The sequence below is a fragment of the Acartia tonsa genome, chromosome 8 (genome assembly GCF_053477335.1).
Source record: "Acartia tonsa isolate MP-2025a chromosome 8, ASM5347733v1, whole genome shotgun sequence".
Classification (NCBI taxonomy): Eukaryota; Metazoa; Arthropoda; class Copepoda; order Calanoida; family Acartiidae; genus Acartia; species Acartia tonsa.
In genome coordinates, this window is record NC_137267.1 from 20,620,821 (window position 1) to 20,648,681 (window position 27,861).

Below are 27,861 nucleotides of genomic sequence, written 5' to 3' on the forward strand. Positions count from 1 at the left end.
TCAAAACAATCAAAAAAAAGGTTGTTAAGACAACGATATTTTAAAACTTTGGTGACTAGTGTAATAAACAGCCCATGTCCCCTCCCTCCCTGCTACAAAACACTCGACGCGTGTTTTGCGAATTTTGGTGCAAAACCTCTCTATAATCCACAAACTGTTTAGAAGCAAAGCATTGTGGTTGAACTGTTGCTGATGAAGAAGACTCAAGCGAGGCTGCAACAGAGATGTGTGAGTATCATAGTAGCGAAGCTTCTTCTCTATAATGCAAGAGCAAGATATGTTGGATCATGGAAAGAAAACAAAGTAGGGGGCTTCGTCGTATTTTCACAGTAGTTTTTGATAGGTTATTTTAGGTTAGGTTAGGTAAATGTTAATGGTTGCCCCGCAGGATTAGAGCTAGATTAGGGCTAGAAATAGGAGAAAAGCTTATGTGAAAATACGACGAAACCCGCTACGTTGTTTTCCGATATAAAAGGCAGTCTTGTTTTATAAGTTAAAAATCCCATTAAACTAATCTTACAATTATATTTTGGCTTAAGTGGAATAAAAAAGTAGAAGTATAATTCATCTTCTAGCTTATACTAATTTCTGACAAACAAAAACCAGTCTTTTGTGTTTTAATTGCATATAGAGCTACGAACTAAATATGTATCATCAAATAAAAGTAACAGAATGTCTTTCTCTCTATGTATAGTTTAATATATCGCTAACCGCTAAACCGATATGGTTCTCTTTTACATTAAAGGTTCTACAGTATAGGTTTAGGGAAGGTTTATAACTATTTTAGAGGAGGATACCTTAAACCTCCCAAGAAAGAGAAATCACTCCTGTAAAAAATTACCTACATGTAATTTTACTTTTTCTCCTTAATACTAAAGTTGAAAGTTAAGGGTCGATTTACCCTCCCATCCCCTCCTTCAAGTGCCCTTAGTGGCCTCTAGGGGCGTAGCCGCTTGTACATACCTAATCTAGGACAACATGAAGAAGATGTTGGAAAAAGCTGAGGATTTGGGTAGACACGGAGTATCTACAAGGAATTTGGATCTAAATTACAAAAAGTAGCCTAAAACAATCCTTAGACTCATATCTTAAAATAAAATAGCGTAAAACCACTCTAAGAACTACGTGAAACTTGACAAAATCGGAGATATCAAATGGTTTAGTAGTCATCAAAATCTTAAGCTTAAAACAAAAAACCTTACTACTTTATATTATAAGATTATCTTCTCATCTAGTTCCTATATTTACTACAATTTTTGCCTTTTTTTAAAATTATAAAACAATTAGGCGAGATTTCTTATTGCAGATATGAAATCTTTAAAAAAAAACCAGTTTTTTCACCCATTGACGTGACTAAATTGGTAAATTGATGCGTGAATCACCCAATTTTTTTAACATCCCCTTTAAAGTTAAGGGTTTTCCACCACCCTTGGCTGTATTAGGAAAGTCTAGTCAAGTAATTGGATTTGTACATGTTTATCGGTCAATGCAATCCTCTCAATCCTATTACTACACAATTGGCACACGTCTGGCATAATAGCATTATAAATCATCTTAAATTATCTTGTAAAATGGAAACTAGTCTAAGACTAGAACCTACCACCTCTCCGACTTTATGAAGCAAGTCCAGTATTGTGAACAATCATAGAGCATTAGAGTAGTCATAAAAAGTTATGACATAAATAAAAATCTACATAACTATGACTAGGGAACGAATTAAGACATAATCATTCGTTACTCATGGTCATAAATTAATTTATTACGTACAAATATAGTTTAATAAAAAATATATATTTTTAAATTGTAGGTAGGTATAAAATTAGGAATTTTGGAAATATACGTTGTCTAAGTATGTCATAACTTAGACAATGTTTAACAGAACTTAACTTCTGAGAACTGATAATTCCCCACAGCTCCTTGACGAATTAAATTGAAAATAAGGGGGTGGGTGGACTAGGGGGGATACTTTTTAACCCATGGACTTACTTATTGGACTTTCTGGCGACCTTATTGGAAATCTTGTCGACAACCTTCATGACCTTACTAACACCTTAGTTGACATTAGCATGACCTTCCTAATGACCTTACTTGAAAAACTTGGCAACCTTCATGACTTTACTAACACCTTAGTTTACATAAATATGGACTCTTTGACAACGTAGCTGTCTATAGTGCCCTAGCAAAATGGGGATAGATGTCATTGCTTTTGGCCTAACTATTCTATTGACGTCAAGAAAAAAACCTATACCCCCATCTCTTTTTTTAGGGGGTTTCTTAGTCCCTCTACTATTACGTCAATATAATAGGTAGGCCAAAAGGTGTGACATCTATCCCCATTATCCAGGGCACTTAGAACTGCTACCCTGGCAACCTTTTTGGTGGCGTCCTAGCTGACCTTGCTTACACATTTGCTTTTGTTTTGACTTGCAGCCTGACGTGCATTACTACATAAAAAAAGACCCCCCCCCCCCATTATTTCTATTTTGTTCAAAAGATGAGGGGGTTTGTTGAGGAAGACAGTATAAACCAAAACTGTTCCAGAGATCTTTTGCTACAAAGCAAAATAACATCTACTCCCCATGGAGAAACATGGCAGTTTACAAATAGTAAGTTTATTGAACTATACTATGAAAACGAATGGCCTGAAACAAAATATAAAATTAATAAATTTAATTTTCATTTTGTGCATATAAATTATACGAGGTATCGTGATTCATATTAAACAAAAGATTGTAAGTATTTTTTAAAAAATATCTTAACATTCAAAATAAACATATTAAAACAGAATAGAAATAAATGGTTTATAGATCAAATTATCATAAAAACATATTACTTTATTCGTATATAAGTTTAAATTAAAAATAAAATACATTTTTTGCTTGGTGAAATAAATAACTTTAGCACTCACATACGCAGTTTTCTACGGATAAAAAATTACCTAGTCTATTCTCTCATCAAGCCGGGAGATCATGGATGTGAAATTAAGCAACGGCAGACCATACAATCATACGAAACATTATTTTTTATTGTCTCAATCTCTAAACCGTGCTACCAAAACAAACAAAAGGAACGCTTGTATTTACAACGTGCGCGTCCTTAGGGGATGCCGCATATATTTTCAACATATAGCCAGCACAAATGTCATCCTCTGGGAATTTGGGAAATTGGGATAAGGTTTTTGTGGGAATAAAGCCACAGGACGTCACACACACATAAAGGTAACAAAGTACCAAGACAGGCTTGAAAGCACCAGCTTCATAACTAAAAAGGGCATTCTACAGGAAGGTAGGGGATAATAAGCTGTTTATTTCACTAGTCCCCAAAGTTTTATAACAATGTTTTCTTATCGTTGGCTAATAACTTTGAGGACTATTGGGAAATTGATTTGTTTGTTCATTAAGTTGATAGTTTAAACGTTTCAAACACCTATTGTAATTGTACAGAAGGGTAATTTTGTGTATCATTATTGGGGATGTACATTAATTATTCGGCCATTGTCCTATCCCTTTATATCCCTGGTAGGCACAATCGTCTTGGTATATAATGTCAAACTTATAGCACCTAATTTTTTAATTTCTCATAAATTCTTTAATTTTTATCTCTAACTGTATGCTAATAGATTTATAAGGATTAAATTAATAAAATTACAAGGGTGATTGCATCCTCAAAAGTATGTTTTTTTTTATTGCATCGTATTATAGACAGCTTTTCGAGGATATTAAAATAAAAATATAAGATTAAAACCGGCACCTCGGTGCTAACAAAACTGGTAATTATGATATGATTCTATTTTAGTATTCGTGGAAAATTGTCTGTAATACGATGCTATCATGATTCTTCAGTAAGGCTGAGAACTGGTTCAAACAAACAAAATATTTTATATCAAAGATATATACAGTAGGGATGGGGGGGGGGGGGCAACACCCATAAAACTGTGACTAATCAGATTTTGATTAAGTATTAACACAACGTACGGACGGACGGAATACGATTGTAGAAAACTTTGCTTAAAGAAACGTATTATATTTAAATTTGTAACCGGACTTTTCAGGTAATAAAAATTAATTGGATTTAAGATAAAATAAAATTTACAATTAATTTTTATGAAGACAGATAAAGAATTAAAGTTTAGAATTAATTTCTTACTTTTTAAATGAAAATTAGTCGGAAAAAATATGCAATAATTAATACAAAACAAGGTGTTCTTATAGATAATATTTCTAATATAGATCAAAGATGATTTTAAAACTTTGTGTGTCCGCTTTTTACCAGAGATAGAGGGGACAATGGGCTCTTAATTACATTAATCCCCAAAGTTTTATAATAACGTTTATTATTCGTTGGCTTTGCAACTTTGGGAACTTTTATTGAATTTTGATGTTTGGTTAATTATGTTGAGTGTTCAAACGTTTCAACCACTAATCTTAATCTACAGAATGGGTTATTTAGTGTATCATTATTGGGAAAGTACATCAATTTATCGGCTATTGTTTTATCCCTTTAGATCCCTGGCTTTTTAAGCAAAGTTTTGCTTTTAAAGACGTTTTTGGGGGACTCTCTAATAACTGAAGACGCTTTTTACACCAAGCAAACTTGTTTTAAAATTTTCTGTTGGCCAAAAGCATCTTAAATAAAAGATAGACTTTGAACCGTTTTTGCTGATATAAACATTATATGAAAAGAGCAGCTGAACTGTCCAGAAAACAAGGATAATAACAACTAGATAATGCGAAGCTTTGTTGTGATATTTTTTTTCAGGGTAAGAAAACATGAAATATTAAAAAGTATGGTTATGAAAATAGAAAAAGCAGTACTTACATTATGGGATCTAAAGGTATAAGGCAATGGCCAATAAATTGATGTACAACCCCAATAAGGATACACAAAATTACCCCTTTTGTAGATTAAATTTAATGGTTGCAACGTTTGAACACTTTACTTATCAAATCAACCAATCAAAATTCACTTAAATCCCCAAAGTTGTCAAGCCAACAAATAAGAAAATGTTTTTTTTATAAAACTTGGGGGTCTAGTGTAATAAACAAAAATAAGACTGAAGGGAAAATTAATTTTTTATCTAACTGTTCTAAACCTCATTAATTCATATCAAATCGATAATATCAACAAAATGATACCGGAGAATAAATATGATTTAGAAAATCTTTGCCATAGAAAGATAAAGATAACTAGGGAGGTAGAAAGAAAAAGGAGAAATATAGAATAAGAGAAAGGCCATGAGATAGAAAAATATCCTTCCTTATCTTTACATTTTATACATTATTATTAACTCTGAACGGACGGGGGGGGGGGGGGGGGTTCGTTGAACGCCCTCCGGTTTCTTATATCTCATTTTCTGTGTGTAAAAGATAAAGAGCCCAAACTGCGTGACTTTTTAAGTATGGATATGAAACATAAGTGAGAGTTGGAATTTTTTGAATATCTCCATCCTGGCGGGCACAGAATGCCAGCAAACCTAGCAGGGTCATCCAGGTAAAAAGCAAAAATATTTTTGACTTAAACAAAGAATTTTATCTTACCAAAATACTAAAATATTCTCTAGTAGTACATCCTCATATGAAATACAGGTGTTCAAGTCAATTTCAGGTTCCAGATATGATCCTGCAGGTCCTTTAAAAGGCTCCTGTGGCAGCAATTTTTGACTTAGATACTTCAAATTTTAAACTTAATCTTTTGTTACATGTCTACATAACGCATATTTCTAATATAAAATTTACATACAAAATTTTTAAAAGCGAAGCTTTTCTATAATTAGGGTCGGTCCGTCCGTCCGTACGTCCGTCACGGATAGCTTTTTTCGCTAATTTAGGCATGTTAGAATTGTCCTATTGGCTTCAAACTTTGCGTTTAGAAAGCGTAGCAACTCTATAATCATTACCAGAATGTCCCTACGTCCATTTTAAACATGTTGATTTTTTTTTACTTTTTTAACAACAAATTTTTATGTGATCTTATCATCCGATTGATCTGATTTTTAATATATTGATTCCTGGGACAACAAAGTATAATGTTGTAAGCGAAGCAACTTTATAATCAAGTCCTAAATATGTAAGTATGTCCATGAACATTATCCTGTATAAAGCAGTTTTCAACAAATTTACTTACAGTTTTGCTTCGACTCTTATACATTTATATTTTGTTTATTCAGTTCTGACACTATAAGTGTTCATGTCCGTTTGTCCTACCGTTTCAGTGCTTCGCTTTTATGGATGTTGTCATCCTTGTTACATAAATAAAAGGGTGAAGGAAGCAAAAATTGACTTTGACTCACATAGGGTCGGAAACCCCCCCGACCGATAAAGGTGCGGCAAGAGGCCCGACTGTTAAGGGTTAATAAGATACATTTTAATTATTTAATTTTAATTCAGGATACAAATTCTCTCTTTGAGTGTCTGTTTCCCTTGCTAACTGCTTCAATGTACACCCCCTTTTTTAAAAGCGAGGCTTTTCTATAATTAGGGTAGGTCCGTCAATCCGTAACGGATATCTTTTTTCGTTAATTTAGGCATGTTAGAATTGCCCTATCGATTTCAAATTTTGCATGTGATTCCTTTAGTAGTTAGGTACGATTTAGAAAGCGTAGCAACTCTATAATCATTACCAAAATTTCCGTACGTCCATTTTAAACATGTTGATTTTTTTACTTTTTTAACAACAAATTTTTATGTGATCTAATCATCCGATTGATCTGATTTTTGGTATATTGATTCCTGAGACAACAAAGTATAATGTTATAAGCAAAGCAACTCTATAATCAAGTCCTAAATATGTAAGTATGTCCATAAATATAATCCTCTGTAAAGCAGTTTTTCAACAAATTTACTTACAATTTTGCTTCGACCCTTATACATTTATATTATGATTATTTAGTTTTGACACTATACAAGTGTTAATGTCCGTTTGTCCTACCGTTTCAGTGCTTCGCTTTTATGGATGTTGTCATCCTTGTTCTATATCGCTTCTGTTGGTTTTAATATGACAGTTTTTTGAAGTTTTTTTTTACAGTGCCTATATAAAATGAAGTCATACTGGCCTATCAATGATCAATTAAAATATTTTCTGGCCTGCCATTGGTAATTTAGTCTGTGTATTTGCCTATTATTGGTCATTTATATTGGACAATATAAAGAGCTTCAGTTTTTTTTGTCTTGTTGAAATATTATTATGTTAGCTTATTTATCTGTAAAACTGAATATGATTGACCTTGTTCAATGTTATCTCGCCATGGAATGATCAATTGATTTTTGTCCTTCTTATCTCACCATTTCATTATTTTATGATGTTAATTTTCAAATTTTTGTATAGATATGACAAAAACTATTTTCAATTTCAAGTTTAACATTTTTAACATGACATTATTGTGCTTAGAAATTAAAAGACAAACAGACAGACCTAATTTTTGGCGTAGCTATAATAAACCTATCAATAAATGGGGGAATTATTAAAAGCGATGCTTTTCTATAATTAGGGTCAGACCATCCATAATGGTTAGCTCTTTTCGTGAAATGCCTAGACCAATTTATACATGTTAGAATTGTCATATCGATTTTAAACTATGGATGATGATTCCTCTTACAGTCTAACAGGTACAATTTAGGAAGCATAAGTGTTACAATAATCATCATATTAAGTTTAAAATTGATAAGGCAATTTTAACATGCTCTAATAAACAATAAGATCCATCACTCAGCTTTTAGCGAAAAAGAGAGTTAGTGATCCTAGGCTTACTATAATGTCATATGCGCGGAAAAAAAACAATAAATTTTGATCCAAACGATAAATCAGGGTTATCAAATCATTTTTCAACGCGCATACAGATGAACAAATACGCGCAGCGGTCAAGCAACTAGAAGGTAATTAAATTTAGGTAAATAGTTTTAAATAGATTTTATGTGTGTATATATATAACTTAGATGCATGTTTGCCAAGGCTTTATTAAATTGGAATGTGATGACCTGACCTGATGATCTATCTACATAGATGAATATTCTTTTTTGTACTTTTGTTTTGCATAATAAGCATGTTTAATTTAAAATTACATTGTTAATTTAACAAATGCATGTTTAGATTGTTTTGATTTTATTTTATTGTATTACTAGCGGCTACGCCCATAGAGGCCTCTAGGGGCACTTGAGGAGGGGAGAGTCGAATTTGATAACCCAATTTATCATTTTAGATTTTAAAAGAGAAAGTAAACAAAAATTTTGGGAGGGGGAATTTTTTTTGGGGGGGGGAGAGTCCCCCATTTTTAATTTAAGATTAAAAAATTTAAAAAATTTTTTTTGGAGGGGGATGGTAATTATTTTCTAGGGGCAATTTCTCTTAGGAGGGTGGTGGTACCCTCCCCTAAAATAGTTATAAACCTTCCCGGGACCTATGAGAAGCTACCCTGTTAAGGAGAACCCGATCGGTTCAGTGGTTAGCAAGATCATTCAGTACAAACAAACAGACAGACAGACAAACAAACACACATCCTGTTACTTCATTATAAGGATTAACATTTGTTCTCGGATAAGAAAATAAACAACAAGAAACAATTTATTCCATGAATCCATACGATAAATGTGTTTTGCGGCTTCGGCTCAAAGTAACTGTGACTGAATGTAAGATTGAGTTTGCGGTTAAAGGTTGCTGCTGCGGCCGAAGGTGACGGTTGGCCGTGAAAATGTGTCGGGCTGACATGTGTGAGGCTTACAAAGCCGTGCTGCTGATGGTGGCTGTGGCTGCCGAGCCCTGGCTTTCATCACATTTCAATGTTTCTTCAATCTGAAACGAACCAGACACACAGCAATTTTGAATAAACACTTTTATTTCTTTTTATTTCTGCACTTTGAATTGTTAAGATCTAAATGTACACTAGTAGACCAAATAAGTCCATAGCATGCATAACAAATGATAATAAAACTAATAATTAGTGTTGGGCTGGATGCATATTTTCCCGGATACCGGATATCTGGATGATTTTTGATGCCGGATATTCAAGATACATGGTTAAGACTTTTTTGTCAACATTCCCATCATTAAGGAGCATAATTAATTATAAAACATACATGCCGGTCGGACTGCTTTTTGGCTATTTTTTGTATTTTTCACATTTTCTCCCATATCCGGCCCAACCCTAAATATAATTTTGTTCTCAGAAGAGGAATAGCACCTTAGCAGTTGATAAAAAACTAATATTTTTTTCTGTAGCTGTGTTTAGTGCCCTAGGAAAATGGGGATAGAAATCACCCATTTGCCTACCTATTCTATTGACGTCATAGTAGAGGGAAAGAGAAAGGGAAGAGGGAAAGAAACACCGTAGAAAAGAGATGGGGTATAGGGTATTTTCTGGCGTCAATAGAATAGGTAGGCCAAAAGCAGTGACATCTATCCCCATATTGCTGGGGCACTATAGACAGCTACCATACAAATGGCACAGCATATGTGACCGTATTGGATAATTAGCTAAATATTAACTTTATACATTATGTAGTCTTCTATCTACAATGGATAGTGGCCGCCATTTTGATTTTTCACATTTTGGCAGGAAAACTAATGATTGATTGATTGATTATTTTTTCTCTTAGAAGAGGAAGATGACGAAGGGTATAGATCTGCCTCCCCACTCAGCCAAAATCAACAGAGCAGTGTCTGCAATTTATTATAAAACTTTTAAATAAATATATATCTATTGGGTTGTTTAAAAAAAATTTTGGAAAATTTATATTTTTGTTCAATGTTTTATGGACAATGACATCCAAGCAAACTTTTGAAAAGTATTAAAAAAAATTGCGGGTTCTTTGGCAAATACCCCCCCCCCCCCACCCCTATAATTGAGAAGGTATATTTTAGGCAATTTATTACTGAAAATTAGTTTTACCACCCTCATCTAAATTGTATTTAAATCACTTTCTCGAATTCATTCAAAACCGATTAATATTCAGTGGATTGGAATCGGTTCTCATCCTTACGAATCTAATATCGTATTATATCCAGTTTTCTACGAATATAAAAATGTAAAATCATAAGATTAAAACAAGTTTTCTTTAGCGTGCCTTATAATTGTACATTTTATATCCGCGGAAAGCTGTTTATAATATGATGCGAGAAATAACTATTATATTAGTGGAGGATAAAACAGTTCAGTGCTTCTAAAACCTTTTTACCACCCCCCCCCCTCAAAAAAAAATGCCACAAAAAATAATTGAAGGTCCTTGCATTGAACGGCAAAATTATTATGAAATTTTCCTAGTTTATTAAGTAATTATTCTATTAATAAAGGGAATATTAGCATTCGCAAAATTCCGTAGAGTTGTGAGTAAGATTCCAGTCAAATGCGCTTATTAGGTCAAACTGTTTTAAATATGCATTTAATTATACAATGCGTTTGGTCATTATTAAGAACAGTTAGACTGGAATATAGCGAAAGCTACTATTCCCTATATTAATGCAAGAGGTGTTTTAAAAAAGAAATTTTTATATTTTTTGTTATCTGAGCCCTTTTAATTATCTTTCTAGTTACCTATCTATGAGATTGTAAGAAAAAAATTGTAATTGAATACACTTTCCAGTATGGCCTTGAAACCGATTAATATCCGCTTGATTAGAACCGGTTCTATGCCATACTGAAAAATCATGTATAGCATCGTATTGCAGACAATTTTCCATAAAAATTGAAAAATTAAATTATAAAATCAGTACCAGTTTTGTTAGCCTAGGCCTTCAGCCCCATGGGGCTAACAATAGTAATTTTAATCTTCAAATTTTTCATTAATATCCGAGGAAAGCTGTCCATAGTACGATGCGATAAATATATACTACTGTGAAGATATTTGCTTGATCATAATGTAAAATAAATTTAAATATTGATCTTAAGGGATAATGGACATGGACATGGATTTACGCCTCCAATGATTATAATCAAAATTAGCCCTTAGTAGATCAAACTAATTGGTTAAAAAGTATGGACACTACTAGGTTGGAACCATAATCCGAAGTTTTTGAGCCATCGAATTAGATACCGTTGTTACAAAACTTTAGGTACAAGTATAATTTACAGTCCAATGTCCCTTGACAATATAATTGCATGGTTCTATCAAAATAGGCCTAGGATAATAAGACCTTTTGTCGTATTCTCTCGAATCCGGTGGATAGGAACCGGTTCTCATCAATACGAAAAACTATGTCTAGCATCGTATTATATTCAGCTTTCTACGAGTATAACAATCTACAACCATAAGATTAAAACCAGTTTTATTAGCCGGTGCCTTCGGCACCTCGGGGCTAAAAAAAACTAGTTTTAATCTTATAATTGTACATTCTATATCCGCGGAAAGCCGTTTATAATACGATGCGAGAAATTAAACTATTAACCCTTACAGATCGGGGGGGGGGGTCATATTGACCCCCCCCCTCTAGTTTTTTCAATGTCATTTTTTTGTAGGTAAGATGGAGAGCTGTGACTTCATGACTTTTTAAGTTTAGTAATTATGCGTCGGCAAGAGTTGATTTTATTAGGATATCTGGTCTGTGTCGGTCGTGATGTCCGGTCAAAGTCGGTTGGGTAGCACCAAAATTTTTAAAAAATTCTAAATAAATCTTAATTTCTACATTATGACTTTTGAAACCTAAATTTTTTTTGGTGAATACTAAGATATCAATGACCTTATGAGAAAAGTGGTGTTATGACCGTTTGACCGCACCCTGACCGACTTTATGACCGATTTTTGTCCGGCTTTTACTACAGACATATATCATGAATATCGTGGCTTCTATTACAGCTAGAGACCTATAAATTTTTTTGGTAAATTCTTGAGCAACAATAAACAGATAAAAATATTAATTGGCGCCGCCAACCGCCGTTTTACCGCCGTAACCGCCGAAAATAACGGTTTCCGTTATTTGCCGTTTTTCGGCAATGATCAGAAAAAGTAATTTTTTTGTTATGAAAAATAAAAGTTCGTCCTAAAATTTTATCATCCTAGCTGCAAAATTGGCCGCTCTACAGCTGTTTTAAAATTTAGCAGCTGGCCGCTAAAAAGCGGCTAAGAAGCGGCCTGACCGCTATGACTAGAAAAAGTAATTTTCTCTAAAAATACACATGAACCACCAGAAAAAAATTTTACGTCTTTATCTGTAACAGAAGCCGAGATAGAGGGGGGGGGTCAATATGACCCCCCCCCCCCGATCTATTAAGGTGGGAATTGGGGCCCGATCTGTAAGGGTTAAAAGGTCTAAATAAATCAACCAATTTTATACTCCATGATCAATTTAATAGCTTCACTGTTTAAATGGGCTAAAATGCTATAAAGTTTCTTAGGTTAGACTAGGAGTTAGGGTTTCCTTAGTCTGGGTATTCCTTTACATACATAACTAGCGGACACGCCCCCTGGAAGCCTCTAAGGGCACTTAAGGTTGGAGGGGGATAAGTCGACATAATTCATTTTAAATTTGTGTTTTAAAAGAGTAAAAAAATAATTTTTGGTGGGAGGGGGGTGAAGACACCCTCCCAACAAATAGTTTAAAACCTTCCCAGGACCTTTAAGAAGCTTCACTTTAAAGGAGAACAGTATCGGTTCAGCGGTTAGCGAGATCCTTCGGGCCAGACAAAAACGCTTACTACTTTATATAATAGGATATCGGGTGCGCCCATAGCATCTATATTCGAATATATCATATAGTGATATGGAAGGGCAGAAAAATATCCTAAAACCATACCCAGATTTAAAAAAATAAAATAGCCTATAACCATCCCTGGGATTATAGGAAGCTTCACTGAAAAGGAGAACTATATCGGTTCATATGTTAGCGAGATCCTTTGCTACAGACAAACCAACTTTCTGCTTTTTATTATGGGATGTAATACGAAGGAAACCCTAACTTATAGGCTAACCTAGGTAATTTTTAGTATTAGGCTAAATATTATTTTTATTATAGAATAAAAACAGAAACTATACATTTTCTTACTAATAAAAATTACCCTTAAATACTTTCTAAAATTTAACAATGATAAATTAATAAAAAAAACTTGTAGTTATTTTTATTGGTAAGAAAAAATAATATCATTTGAATTTTTATTATTCTTAGTGTTATTACTAAATAAATTTTAAAATAAATCATGTCTCCATCTCAATTGTCTAAAAGTTTAGCCTTATCTAAAAACAAGGATGACAACATCCATAAAAGCGAAGCACTGAAACGGTAGGACAAACAGACAATTAAAACTTGTATAGTGTCAGAACTGAATAATCATAATATAAATGTATAAGAATCAAAGCAAAATTGTAAGTAAATTTGTTGAAAGACTGCTTGATTCAGGATAATGTTTATGGACATACTTACATTTTTAGGACTTGATTATAGAGTTGCTTCGCTTATTACATTATACTTTGTTGTCCCAGGAATCAATATACCAAAAATCAGATCAATCGGATGATTAGATCACATAAAAATTTGTTGTTAAAAAAGTAAAAAATCAACTTCTTTAAAATGGACGTACGGACATTTTGGTGATGATTATAGAGTTGCTACGCTTTTTAAATCGTACCTAACTATTAAAAGAATCACCATACAAAATTTGAAATCGATAGGACAATTCTAACATGCCTAAATTAACGAAAAAAGCTATCCGTTACGGACGTACGGACGGACGGACGTACGGACTGACGGACGTACGGACTGACGGACGTACGGACTGACGGACGTACGGACGGACCGACCCTAATTATAGAAAAGCTTCGCTTTTAAAAAGAAACGTTTTGTATACGTACACAAATAGATAAATAATCTTTATCTTTTGGTTTTGTTTATTATCTTAAAGTTATCAAAAGTAAATCTATTCTATAATAAAGTTTACGTCCCAAGGGGATATGTATAAATTTAGAAAATATTAGATTTTACCTCATAATCCACCCATGACTCCAAATTTAGTAGCTTTCAAGTCAAAATCTATACATAAACCTTTTCAGTGGCGTGCGGTAGGGTGGTGGGGGAGGGGTGTTAGCACCCACATAGAAATGGGATAGTATACCTTCCCTTTTTTACCCTATAATGATTTTACATCTCTGGTGAACAGCAGAACCTTTTTTAAGAACGCTAATAAAAACTTTACGTAAATAATTATAGCATTTATTAGGTTTTGTGACAATATAATGTAAAAATACTCAATAAAAACTTTTTATGGATATGCAATTTCGGTGCAGTGGTTATATCGATTTTTAGCTAATATACTATTTTTTGTTACTAACATGGAACTCATTTACTGATCAATTCGTTCTTCTAGTAGGAGAGGGGATTAGGTAAAATGAATAGTGGATAGTATCGTTATTTTAGCCAGCTACGAGTTTTACTTTATTACAGAACATGAAAATCTGATGTAACATCCAAGAATAAATATGTCAAATTTTCTTCCTCTTAAGAAGATTTTCTATAAATAGGTTCGGTCCGTACATCCGTCCGTTACAGCATTTTCGTTAGAATTGTCCTATCGATTTCAAACTTTGCATGCTGATTCCTATAACAGTTAGGTACTACTTAGAAAGCGCAGCAACTCTTTAATCGTTAACCAGAAAGTCCGTGCGTCCTTTTAAAACAAGCTGATCTTTTACTTTTTTGACAATAAATTTTTGAATGTTTAAATCATCCTATTCATCTGATTTTCTAATACTGATTCCTATTACAACAAGGTATAGTGTTATAAGCGAAGCATCTCTATAATCAAGTCCTTAATACGTCAGTATGTCCCTAAACAGTAACATGTATTTAATCAGTTTTGCATTAAATTTACTTATTATTTTGTATAGACTTATGCATTACTATTCAGTTTATTCAGTTCTTACACTTTACAAGTGTTAATGTTCGTTTGTCCTTCCATTTCAGATCTTTGCTTTTATGGATGTTGTCATCCTTGTTATGTTGAATTTTACCAGTTGAAAGAACGTCCAATTGAAAGGAACTGGAGGTAATTTTTCCCAGGCTTATTTCGTATAATAGACAGCTTTCCGCAAATATGAAAATGATAATTATAAAATTAATACCTGTTTTGTTGGCCCCGAAGGACCAAACGCCTGGGCAACAAAACTGGTAGTGATTGCATGATTTTTTATTTTATTATTCGTGAAAAACTGTCTTTAATATTGTTTGATACATGAAATTCAGAACCGGTTCTAATACAGTGATTATTAATCGGATTGCCACACTGGAAAATATCTTAATATTCATGACGTAATTTACATGATACATATATATTTATAGAAAAGTTATAATTTTATTAATTTAATGAATTTATAATTTTTTTTTGGATAGAAAAGAGCTTTATCTTGCAGACGTCATTAAATCTTATGCACTTAGTTTCAAGCATAAACGGAATGCCGAATCTTTTTAAAAGCAAGCCTTTTCTATAATTAAAAACGGTTAGCTCTCTTCGTTCATTTAGAAATGTTAGAATTGTCCTATCGATTTTAAACGTTTGTATGAAAATCTCTATAACAGTTCTGACACTCTACAAGTGTTAATCCGTTCGTTTGGCCTTAGGTTTCAAAGCTTCGCTTTCATGGACGTTGTCACTTTTTTACACTTTTAAATTAAATGAATTCTCAAAAGTATACCATTTAAAATTTATTTATTGAAATTTTTCAATAGAAATATTAGATTTTATTTCCCCCAAAAGTTTTTTTGGGGGTATAACCCAACCCCCTCCCCACCCACCTAAAAAAATAATTAAAATATTGGTATGTCCCGAAGGTTTTCACTTAAATATCCTCACTTTAAGAAGTTTTCTGGATTGTTTATTTATCCATTTTTTCCTGACTTAATTAAACGTAAATTTGTTTTTTAGTCAATGCTGAAATACGTGTATAATATGAATAAGTTATGACGTCTTCTTTATGGCTTAGATTAGGTTATAATGTCATCCAAAAATGAAAATAAAAACGTAATATATTATGATTTAATGTGTAAGAGGTCGTGACAACAAAATTTTAAATTAAATGATTGAATGAAAATTGATCAAAGATTAAAACCAGTTTGTTAGCAAATTCAAGATACATGGCTGAAACTTTTTATCAACATTCCCATCATTAAGGAGAAAAACATCAATAGCAGTCAGACTGCTTTTATTTTTACAACTAATTTTCTCAGCTCCTGTAAAAGATAGAATGCTGAAACTTCTTATCGACATTTCCATCAATATGGAACATAATTAAGTATAAAACATACAAGCGGTCGGACTGCTTTTAAGCTTCTTTTTAGTCGCTTTTACTTTTTACAACACTTGCGGCTGTGCCCCTATCATATAGGGGCTCTGTGGAAGAGATATAAAAGGGTATAAAACCTAAAATAGCCTAAAACCATCTCAGGACACATACAAAGGTTCACTGTAAAGGATAATCCCATAGGTTCAGCGGTTATCGAGATCCTTCGCTACAGACAAAAAAAGCTTAATACTTTATATAATAGGATATTTTCCCGGCTCCTACAAGAGATACACGTCTGAAACTTTTTTCCAACATTCCCTTCATTATGCACCATAATTATATATAAACAATCTATGGTAGTCTGACTGCTTTTAAGCTGCTTTTCTTTCAAAGACATTAATTTTTTTAAGGTTTCGTGATTTTAAGTTATTGCATATTCTCTCTCTTTCTTTTCTTTGTTATGATAACAGATAATCTGCTCTATAACTTTGTCCGTTTGTCTATTCAATAGATTTTGCGCTTCGCTACTTATTGATGTTGTCATCCTTGTTATTGGTTAATACGGAATCAAATTGTCTGTCAAAGTGTCTATCTATCTAGCACTTAACCATCGTACCCATATTTTAAGAATAAATTTTATTAAAAGAGGAAGGGGCTATAAACCTTTCCAGGACCTATGACAAACTACCCTGTAAAGGAGAACCATAACAGTTCAGCGGCTAGCGAGATCATTCGGTACAGACAGATAAACAGACATCCTCTGTTGTGTCATTGTAAGTATTAATTCCGTGTCCAAGAAAAATCTTATCTAAAAAGTAAATTTTATTTTTCTAATATTATATGTAAACAACAGTATTAAAAGAAAATCATTGTGAAATTAAATTTTAATTACGATGTACGTGTAAGAATAATTTCCTACATTTTCAAAAAAAAACACTAAACTTAATAAACCAACCAATCAAAATTCATACTTTTATAAAAAAAATAATTGTGTATTATTCGCGAATATAAATCGCTGTGCGGATGTCATTATATGCGGAATTTAATGCACACATCCATAAGTCTACTTGCGTTGATGCATTTTTCCAAGGGTAACATACAAAAAGACCAGAACCACTTAATAATATAACTTAAATAGCGTAGCCTAAGTGTTTTAATGAAGTGTTTTAAGTTAATTGTCCATCCGTTACAACCACTAATTTTAATCTACATAAGGGGTAATATAGTGTAGCATCATTGTGGATGTACATCAACTTATCAGCGATTGTTTTGTCCCTACAATAACACACCAATCGAGCCCATCACCTACCACTAAAAAAACCTGCATGTTTTCCTACCTCTATGAAATATTGCACAAATAAACGGCGCACCCTTAAAACTCACAAGTGCATAGAAAGGAGTTTTTAAAATCCAACTGAAATATCAAATTAGCAATAAGATTTAATTTTCAATAAATTAACAATAAAAGTTGTATAATTCAAACATAGAAAAAATGAGATTGAAAAAATTTGCAATAATAATTTTCGTTATTTTTCAAACTAACTTAAATTACATCCTTTAACAAAATTTAACAAAACTTGTAAGTCATAAAATAATTCATATATTGTTGTCAATTACAATCCTCATAATAAAGTGACAGGATGTTTGTCTGTCTGAAGGATCTCGATAATCGCTGAACCGATATGGTGCTCCTTTAAAGTGTAGCTTATCATAGGTCCAAAGAAGGTTTATAACTTTTTTGGGGTAGTGTACCACCTACCTCCCATGAGAAATCGTCAAAAATATTTTTGGTAATCAGCTAAAAACATCGAACACCAGCTAGCGGGGATTTATAATCAAGCAGGGCTAAATTAACCTAACATTTTTCCTAACATTTAATTTAGGGGGGACGAGTGGTCTTTTTGACTTTTTACTAAAATTACTTTATATGCCCTTGTAAGCCGTAAAAAGATGGTTACTTAATAATTGAACAAAATGTGCCATTTCTTCCCAATAATGTTAAAACAGTTTTTTTTTATATTCGCAAAAACACAATAACAAGGATGACAACATACATAAAAGTGAAACTTTGAAACAATAGGGCAATTTGATTTTAACAGAGTGTCAGAACTGAATTATCAGAATGTATAAAATTCGAAACAAAATTGTAAGTAAATTATAGTTGAAAAACAGCTTAAATATAGGATAATGTTAAAGGACATACTTACATTTTTAGGACTTGATTAATGATTATAGAGATGATTCATATTGTACTTTATAGTCCAAGAAATCCGTATTTCAAAAATCAGATTAATCGGATAACTATATCATATAAATTTGTTGTTAAAAAAAGTTAAAAAATCATCATGAACGTACGGACATTCTGGTAACGAATATGAAGTAGTTACGTTTTTAAATCGTACCTAACCACTACAGGAATCACCATGCAAAGTTTGAAAACGATAGGATGATTCTAACATGCCTAAATTAAAGAAAAAAGCTATCGTTGGGGTCGTACTACATTAATAATAGAAAAACTTCTCTTTTATAATTTTTTTATGAAAATGTTCAATCTTGAGAGTAAAGAAAAATATAAGAAACAGTTAATGATGTATAAAAAATTGCGGTTCTGATGTAATACTGTAATACATTTTGCGGAAGTGATATAACGCTATTACATAATAATGGTTTGAAAGATATTTGAAATAAAAATACTTGCAGTTTCTTATGTTGCTTTGCATTGTGAATCTCATTAATACATTTTGTTATAATTTCATTTTGATACATAAACTACTAGCGGATACGCCACTAGAGGCCTCTAGTGGCACTTTAAATGTTACGTTTATTGTGATTTTCTTGGGAGGGTGGTGGTACCCTCCCCCAAAATAGTCATAAACCTTCCAGGGACCTATGAGAAGCTACCGTGTTAAGGAGAATCCGATCAGTTCAGCGGTTAGCGAGATCCTTCGGTACAAACAAACAGACACATAGACAGTCAAACAGACATCCTGTTACATTATTATAAGGATATCCTTAAATAAAAGTAACAAAATGTCTTTAAGTCTGTCTGTCTGTTTGTACCGAAGGATCTCGCTAACCACTAGCTAATGATACCCTTTACAGTGAAGCAGGTCCTGGGAAGGTTTATTACCTGTTTTTTTCGGGGGTTGTGGGGTTATCGCCATCCTTCCAAGAGAAATCTCCCCTAGAAAAATATGACCCCCTTCAATTTTTTTTCTTTTCCTTTTTCAAATTAAAATTGGAAATGGGTTGCGGTTCGACTCCCCAATAATTCACGTGCTCCTAGGGGCCACTAGGGCAATACCCGATAATATGAACTAAAGTAGTTGAATGTTTTTTGGTGTTTATTGTCCAGTTAGATCTCAAAAATGGTCGAACCAGTAGTTTCTAAAAAAATTGACCATTAAATGCGTTAATACTCTATATTTCTTAATTTTCGTTTGTCTGACCATTTAACTTATTTGGCTTCGCTTTTATCAATGTTGTCATCCTTGTTTTTCTAAGCATATGAAAGAATAAAAGGAAAACATTACAAATGATGCATTAAAACATGTCCTTTGGTTTCTCTTTTTATTTCTTGATTCCTGAGTATTTAAAGTAAGCATCACTCAGGTTTTACACTATCAGTGAAAGCGAACTATCAATTGAACATTATTAATTTTCAAGAAATATTCTAGAAAAATGTATGTTTTAAAACTAAACCAATGAGAGTAAATAAAAATGAAGTATCCTATTTTATTTGTTGTTCTTGTGGTACACTTTAAACCAGGTTATATTTTAAGTAGCGCAGCTATAATATAACTAACATATGTCTGGTTGTCCCTATTTCTTCCTTACTTAATTTTCATAAACCAATCTGTTATACATGAACGTTGAAAAGTTATTATTATATAAAGCAGTAGGTTTTTTTTGTCTGTGAGCTTTTAATTTTTTTTAAAAGCTTCATATACCTTCTGGGATGGTTTTAGGCTATTTTAATTATATTAACAGTCAATAGGAAAACAGTGGAGATACAATCCGGCCATATTATAAATAATTAATAGTATATAACAAAAAACTAAGGTGTTTGTCTTCTAGAATTTCCTTTTTAATTTTGAAAGATTATAGGGCCAGTTTGTCCATCTAGATCCAATATAACTATTGGACAGACAAAAGTTTGAAATTATATCAAGAACGTCTAAGCTTTACTATTTTAGTGAGGGGTAAACTTTATGTTATATAGGCAAGGATGACCAAGCTTTTATTATTTTCTTTTTGGGAGAACAGGTTAAAGAGCTGTATCTCCCTATCACAATGAACTTGTGCCGTCTTTCAATAGGGTCTTCAATAATCAACCAATGGTAACGGGAATATTAACACAGCCAAGTGGCAGAAAACAATTTGCTAGCACACGAAAAAGGTCATTGAAAATCAAAAGGGGGGGGGGGGGAGGTAGTTATCTGTAAATACATCTATACTTAAGATCTGTATTAAGGCCATTCCTCTGGTAGTAACAGTATACGAGAGTTGATGAGGGCATCTTTAATCACCTCTCTCCCATTCAGAAAGGTTAGTATATCACAGTTGCAGCAATAAACAGGGAACTAAAGGAATAAAACAGTGGCCTATAGATTGATGTACATCCCCAATGATGATACACAAATTATCCCTTCTGTAATAACAATTTGGGGTTGAAACGTTTGGACACTCAACAAAATGATTTAACTAATCAAAATTTAATAATAATCCACAAAGTTGTTAAGTTAACGAATAAGAAAACGTTATTATAAAACTTTGGGGACTAGTGTAATAAACAGCTGATTGTCCATTGTCCACTCCCTCGCTGATTATCATCCTTGTTTGTAGGGCATGGAGACTAGAATACGCGAGTATGAAGATTATGCCAACAGGTATTCTATGTAGATATAGTAGATGCATTTTTTTTAACAGTATAATTTTTAGAAAGCTAACTTTATCCTAAGAGATTCAACTATTTATAACTAACTTATTATATGGTTTGTATTATGCTTCACATTATACGAGGGAAGAAATCTTTACACGATAAAATTTACTCCTTTATCCTATTTAGTATTTATAGTTAACTCATTATGAGAACAAAACGAAAAACAAAATCTGTTTTATAACCAATAGTATTGACGGATTGTTCTGCAACTTTTTCCCTATTGGCTGATTGAGAGACTAGGAAGGAATGGGGGGAGTCATTCCTCCACTTTTAAGTTTAATAAGGAAAAATACAGTAGCATTTCAGGGAGGGAGGGGACATTAGACTGTAAATTACACTGTTTCCAAAGTTTTGTAATCATGTTATCTCATTCTTTGCCTAAAAACTTTGGGTACTTTCATTGAATTTCAATTGAATGTTTCCAAACTAGTAGTGTCTCAAATATTCAACCAATAATTGTAAATATAAGCAGGGGTTATTTAGTTTATTATCATATGGGATTAGCATCAATTTTATATTTTGTTGTAAGATTGGATTATGATGATTGTGCCAAGAAGTTTCTGTGTCTCCTCTCTGGAAAACCAGGTAATGGGCTGGTCTCCAAAGTTTTATAATAACATTTTCTTAACAACTTTGGGGACTTTAGTGAATTTTTATTAGTGCAATAGGAAAATGGGGATTATGTCACCGCTTTTGACGTACCTATTCTCTTGACGTCATAGTAGAGGGAAAGAGATGGGGTATAGGGTATTTCATGACATCAATAGAATAGGTAGGCCAAAAGCAGTGACATGTATCCCCATTAACAATGGGCAGTTAAAGTCGTTCTAGGAGTTAAAGCTTAATTGTCTTGAAAACCATATCTAACATAAAACATTTTTAACAATGTGACAAGTATAAATTTTATCAAAATTGAGTAAAGAAAATTAAGAAACATTACAGAAAAAAAACATTACAATTGAGAGAGGAGGGTCAAATCCCCTTCCCCCCCTCCTTAAGCGCCCCTAGAGGTATTTAGAGTGGTAGTAGCCGCTATACTAACCCGTTAAAATTGTTGCAAAACAGCACAGATTGCCATATAAGAAATATGGGATCATGGAAAGAAAACGAAGTAGCGAGTTTCTTCGTCTTTTCTCAGTAGCTTTTGATATGATAGTTTAGGTTAGCTAAAGATTAAAACCAGTTTTGTAAGCCCTAAGATGCAGAAGGCACGGGTTAACAAAACTGGTTTCATATTATGATTGTACATTTTTATATTTATAGAAAACTGGATATGATTCCATACGTCATTTTTCAGGATGGCTTATAACCGGTTCTAATCCAGCGGATTTATAATCGGTTTTGAGGCCATACTGGAAATAACTTTACAGATGATGAGCTGGATTGGGACGAACAGTTACTGATGTCCTCATATTCCATAAGCCCTGGACAAATAGACTACACTGCCCCAACTGTCCAGTTTAACGTAGCAGCTCAGGTGGGTCAAACCCGCGACGTGGCTCAACGAGTCAACATAAAACGCATCCACTAGTCGTCGAGAAGGTTCGTATCTCGGTCCGACACCGTGTCATAACTAAAGGCGTTAAAAATGGTTCCTACTGCTGCTAAGTCAGGTGCGCGCGACATATATAGTTAGAGCAATGGGAATGAATTGGCCCAGAAAGAAGAATCCCGCCCTTACGAGATAATAAGTAATAAGCAGCTTAAGTGTATGCAAAACTTGGAGGTTCACGCTGACATGCAGTTTCAATGTCGTCGACAGTTAGGATTGTATTATAGTGATCCTAGCCAGGAATAATGTATACTGTATAACCAACAAGTGAAATCAATCTAAAATAATATTTGAGGACAGATAAAAAGTTTTTCTTTACTACGATGCCTTACCCACCAAAATCACAAATAAATTTGGCTGAAATTATTAAATATTTTTTTAAAAATCAATTCAGTTGTTGGTTACAGATAGATTCTAGCTAACATAGTCAATATTTTGTCCAACAGTTCCGTGGGGGCGTGCATAACATTAATATTTATTTATTAATAGCACCATCCCTATTGTAGTTTTATTTTTTAAAACTTGCGGATACGCCCCCTAGATGCTTCAAGGGTCATTTGGGGGAAGGGAGTTGTAAGTTTATCCTATTTCCATTTTTAAAAGCGAAGCTTTTCTATAATTAGGGTCGGTCCGTCCGTCCGTACGTCCGTCCGAGATAGATAGCTTTTATTCGTTAATTTAGGCAGGTTAGAATTGTCCTATCGATTTCAAATTTTGCATGATGATTCCTGTAGTAGTTAGGTACGATTTAGAAAGCGTAGCAACTCTATAATCATTACCAGAATGTCCGTACGTCCATTTTAAACATGTTGATTTTTCTACTTTTTTAACAACAAATTTTTATGTGATCTAGTTATCCGTTTGATCAGATTTTTTGTATATTGATTCATGGGACAACAAAGAACAATAGTATAAGCAAAGCAACTCTATAATCAAGTCCTAAAAATGTAAGTATGTCCAGAAACATTATCCTGTATCAAGCAGTTTTTGAACAAATTTACTTACAATTTTGCTTCGACTCTTTCGATACTTTTATATTCTGATTATTCAGTTCAGACACTATACAAGTGTTAATGTCCGTTTGTCCTACCGGTTTAGTGCTTCGCTTTTATGGATGTTGTCATCCTTGTTTTAAAAATCTTTTGTGGCATGGTTATTTTATTCCAGGGGTAATTTCTTAGAGAAAGGGAGGTACCCACATTAAAATAGTTATATAAACTTTTCTGGAACCATGAGGAGCTTTACTCTAAAGGAGAACCATATTTGTTCGGCTGTTATTGAGCTTTTATGCTACAGATAGACATCCTGTTACTTTCATATAAGGATTGAAATTGATGATTCAGCGTCGGGGTTTTGGTGAAGTAAATCGTAACCACAAAAAAAAAGATACTTATTTTTGTGGCATATAAATTAATTTTTCAATAATTTCAAATTGATTTAGGTTGGATCTAAAAATTCAGAAAACTGTGAGAATGTATATTCCAACTGTTTTGCTACAATGGAGGTACGTGTAATATCTTTTGAAAGCGAGGCTTTTTTATAGTTAAGGTCAGTCTGTCAATAATGGATAGCTCTTTTCATTAATTTAGGCAATGGGCATGTTAGAATTGTCCTATCGATTTCAAATTTTACATACTTTTTAAAACAGTTCGGTGCTATTTAAGAACATAGCAACTCAATAATCGTAACCAGAATGTCCGAGCATCCATTAAAACATTTTGATAACAATTTTTTTGTGATTTTTTATACTGATTACTAGTACAACAAAGTTAAATGTTATAAGCGAAGCATCTCTATAATTTTAAATTTAAGGCTTAGGGTTCGAATCCTATCAGACATATACAATATAATATATTTTTTGCATTCTATTCATATTTCAATGATTTTTTGTTATATTATTTCTATTTAGCTTTCTTGCATCCTTGATTCATTTTAAAAAGCGAAGCTTTTCTATAATTAGGTCCGGTACGTCCGTCAGGAACATTCAGCTCTTTTCCTGTAACAGTAAGGTGCGATTTAGGAAGCGTGACAACTCTATAATCATAACAAGAAGTCCGTACGTCAATTTCAAACATCATGAATTTTAACTTTTTTTAACAACAAATTTTTTTGTGATATGATTACCCTATTGATGTGTATTTAAGCAGTTTTGCAACAAAATTACTTATCATTTTGTTTTGACTGAAACAAATTTGTATTCTGCTTATTAAATTATAACACTCTACAAGTATTAATGTTCGTTTGTCCTATCGTTGTCATCCTTGTTTATTTTTTTTACTTTTAGGAATTACAAAAATCTCTGAGAAGTCAGGGCCTGTCAATTGACATAGAGGGTACTTCCAGGTAAAATAATTGGTTATAGTCCCTTTCGTTACAATGCCTCTTAAGGGGCGTTTCATCGTATTTTCACAGTAGCTTTTGAAAGGTTATTTTAGGTTAGGTTAGGTGATTGTCCCGCAGGGTTAGAGCTATCCGCAGGGGCTAGAAATATTAACTAGGATCTGTCATTAGGCCAAGTTATTCATACATTTGTCTGTAGAGGTTAATTGGGGAGGGGGTATTGAGATAACCTCCAAAGCATTTTCATTTGGAGTGGGGGGGGGAGTAAAATTCAAAATTTGGGTGAGGGGGGGGGGTAGTCACCACTTTACCCCCCCCCCCCCTTGGATGTCCTTGCTCCAAAGATAGATTTTTAGGGTGTAGGGGGGTGAACATGTTTATTAAAAAAGCTACAACCAAATTTCCTGAAAAGCAAAATTCAATAGGTTTAGTGCAGATGAGACAAATTAGTGAAAAAAATTAAGATTATTAATATTTATTAAGATTATTTGATTTAGTGATTGTAGCCTTTATTTTCTGTGGAGAAACAATAAAGGTAATTTCATTTAAGTATGACTTCAAAAACGATTAATATCCGGTGGATTAGAACCGGTTCTTAGCCATGCTGAAAAATTATGTAAAGCATCGTATTACAGACAATTTTCCAAGTATACTAAAATAAAAATCATTATATTGACACCAGTTTTGTTAGCCCGGGACTTCGGCCCCTTATGGCTAACAAAACTGACCCTTTGATTGCACAACCCTTATCTGGAAGTCGTAACTTTGCATGGTAATACGTTGTGCCTGTTTATGGGCCAAGGATTTCCCCATACTCTTACTATTAGTGGCACTCATGTGACATACCATTTTAACGGTTTAATCCAGTGTCTAACTTGATTCCTGTAAATGCCTATGGTGCTGTAGCAAAATGGAGATAGATGTCTTTGCTTTTGTCTTACCTATTCTATTGACGTCATGAAATACCCTATACCCCATCTCTTTTCTAGGGAGTTTCTTCTTTCTCTTTCCCTTTATTATGACGTCAATAAAATAGCTAGGCCAATAGCTGCGACATCTATCCCCATTTTGCTCGGGCACTAAACACAGCTACTTGACACTTCCATTACAGCAAGCAGTTACGCTATCATTTCCGCTAATATCATGAAGAATAAAACAAAAAAAGGTCCGTGGCGTACCTTTCTAATAAAACTAATTACAATCTGCAGATAATAGCATAATATTTCAGAGAATGAGGCAGGGGCTGAAACAAATTAAAAGTACACAACATTAGCATCAAAACAAGGACGATAATGTTTATATAAATAATATGTATAAAATAAGTATATAAAAAATGATATGTAATAGTAATAGAAAGGCTTATAAATAAGAAAATCACTGCCAAATTTGCACTAAATATCCAATATTAGAGTAAAACACTAGATGGAGAAGGGGTTAAATATCTGTATGTCCACGTCCAAAGGACCTTGTGTCGACTCTCAATTTGATCTTTGAAAATTAACCCATAGTGACGGGAATATTAACACAGGCAAGTAGCAGAAAACAATTTGGTAGAAGACGAAAAGGTCCTTGGGTATGGGGGTATGTACATCTATACTATAGATCTGTTCAATCTACCACGTCCTCAGGTAAAAAAGGAACCAGTGCAGTGGTACGTCCGTACAATAAATGTAGTAGATCTAGATCCTTAATCAGTAAATCGGCCATATAAAAATATTGTTCAGAATAGTTATTTATCGTAAAGTATTATAAACAGCTTTCCGCGGATATAAAAATGTATAATTAAAGATTAAAATCGGTTTTGTTGGCCCCGAGATGCCGAAACCCACGGGCTTTAACCTTATAATTGTACTTTTAAATTCATAAAAAAAACTGGATACAATACTATACGATACATGATTTTTCAATGTGACTTAGAACTGGTTGTAATACAGCGGATATTATTTGGTTTCAAAGCCTTATGGCAGAACAATTTGGACACTGTTAGCTTTCAGGAATTTACTTTTTTAATTGGATGGATCATTTTGCCTGACATATCCAAATAGACAAGCTTTGCGTAAAAAAAAATAACATACAGTTAACAAACCAAAAATTAAATGCGTAAATTTTTGACACACATATAAAAAAAGGTGAAAATTGCCTCCTATAAATAAAAATCCATAAAATTATATTACACAAGATAAGAACTTTTTCAGTATGTCTTCGAAACCGATTAACGTCCGCTGGATTAGAACCGGTTTTCGGCCATACTAGAATTCATGTATAGCATCGTATTACAGACAATTTTTCACGAATAACAACACAAAAATCCTAAGATTAATACCAGTTTATTTAGCCCGGGACTTCGGCCCCACTGGGGCTAACCAAACTGGTTTTAATCTTATAATTCTTCATTTTATTATCCGCGGAAAGCTCTCTATAATACGATGCGATAAAAAACTAATTCATTGTTTTCTTTGAAAAAGCAAAGCTTCTTTATAATTTGTCAAGGAATTAAGGAAAAACGTGATTTTCTCGGCTGGTATAAATGATAAAAATCTGATTTTTTTTGTGAAGATTTCCTAAAACATTTAGCATAGCGTAAAAAATAATTGGTTTATTAAACTGTTGGCTATGCTTCAAAAGGCTTTGTCCACTCTATTTGGCCGTCCAAAGTTTCTTGTTCTTCGCTTTTTATGGATGTTATCATCCTTGTTTTACATATAAGTATTAAAAATGTAAATTGTCTGTAAAAAAAATAAATATAAAAATATAAAATACCTACCTATACTGTGAAAAGTAATAATTTGTGAATATCCACTGGATTATTACTGGTTCTCAGTCATACTGAAAAA

General features: G+C 33.1%; 2 protein-coding genes across 6 annotated transcripts in view; both read left to right on the forward strand.

Annotated features, from left to right (window-relative positions):
- The window catches only part of LOC145326240 (kinesin-like protein KIF28), a 45,525-nt gene extending 32,410 nt beyond the window's left edge, over positions 1-13,115 (forward strand). For 3 of the 5 annotated variants that reach the window (XM_080169439.1, XM_080169440.1, XM_080169441.1), the window contains 4 exons: positions 163-228; positions 973-1,032; positions 7,802-7,871; positions 9,588-13,115. In XM_080169439.1, the coding sequence (XP_080025565.1) occupies positions 163-228; positions 973-1,032; positions 7,802-7,871; positions 9,588-9,667 (276 nt within the window). In that variant the 3' untranslated portion in view covers positions 9,668-13,115. Of the gene's footprint in view, positions 1-162; positions 229-972; positions 1,033-7,801; positions 7,886-9,587 lie in introns of all 5 variants that reach the window. The other 2 variants (XM_080169442.1, XM_080169443.1) reach the window with 2 other exon arrangements.
- A 6,749-nt stretch (positions 13,116-19,864) lies between these two features.
- On the forward strand, positions 19,865-27,769 carry LOC145326204 (uncharacterized). Its single transcript, XM_080169367.1, has 9 exons — positions 19,865-19,962; positions 20,668-20,741; positions 21,039-21,082; positions 21,665-21,720; positions 22,506-22,612; positions 24,129-24,191; positions 24,972-25,030; positions 25,525-25,562; positions 26,256-27,769. Exons 1-9 carry the CDS (start codon positions 19,914-19,916, stop codon positions 26,282-26,284), a joined length of 519 nt encoding a protein of 172 aa, XP_080025493.1. The 5' UTR covers positions 19,865-19,913; the 3' UTR covers positions 26,285-27,769.
- Positions 27,770-27,861: the final 92 nt, after the last annotated feature.

What these genes read in the sequence shown, in the direction of transcription:
- LOC145326204 (XM_080169367.1), top strand. Translation starts at nt 19,914, where the DNA reads ATGAAGTATCCTATTTTATTTGTTGTTCTTGTGGTACACTTTAAACCA. An exon ending in TCTCCTCTCTGGAAAACCAG is followed by an intron (nt 21,721 to 22,505) that starts GTAATGGGCTGG and finishes ATAACTTTACAG; the next exon opens with ATGATGAGCTGGATTGGGAC. An exon ending in AGTTTAACGTAGCAGCTCAG is followed by an intron (nt 22,613 to 24,128) that starts GTGGGTCAAACC and finishes AAATTGATTTAG; the next exon opens with GTTGGATCTAAAAATTCAGA.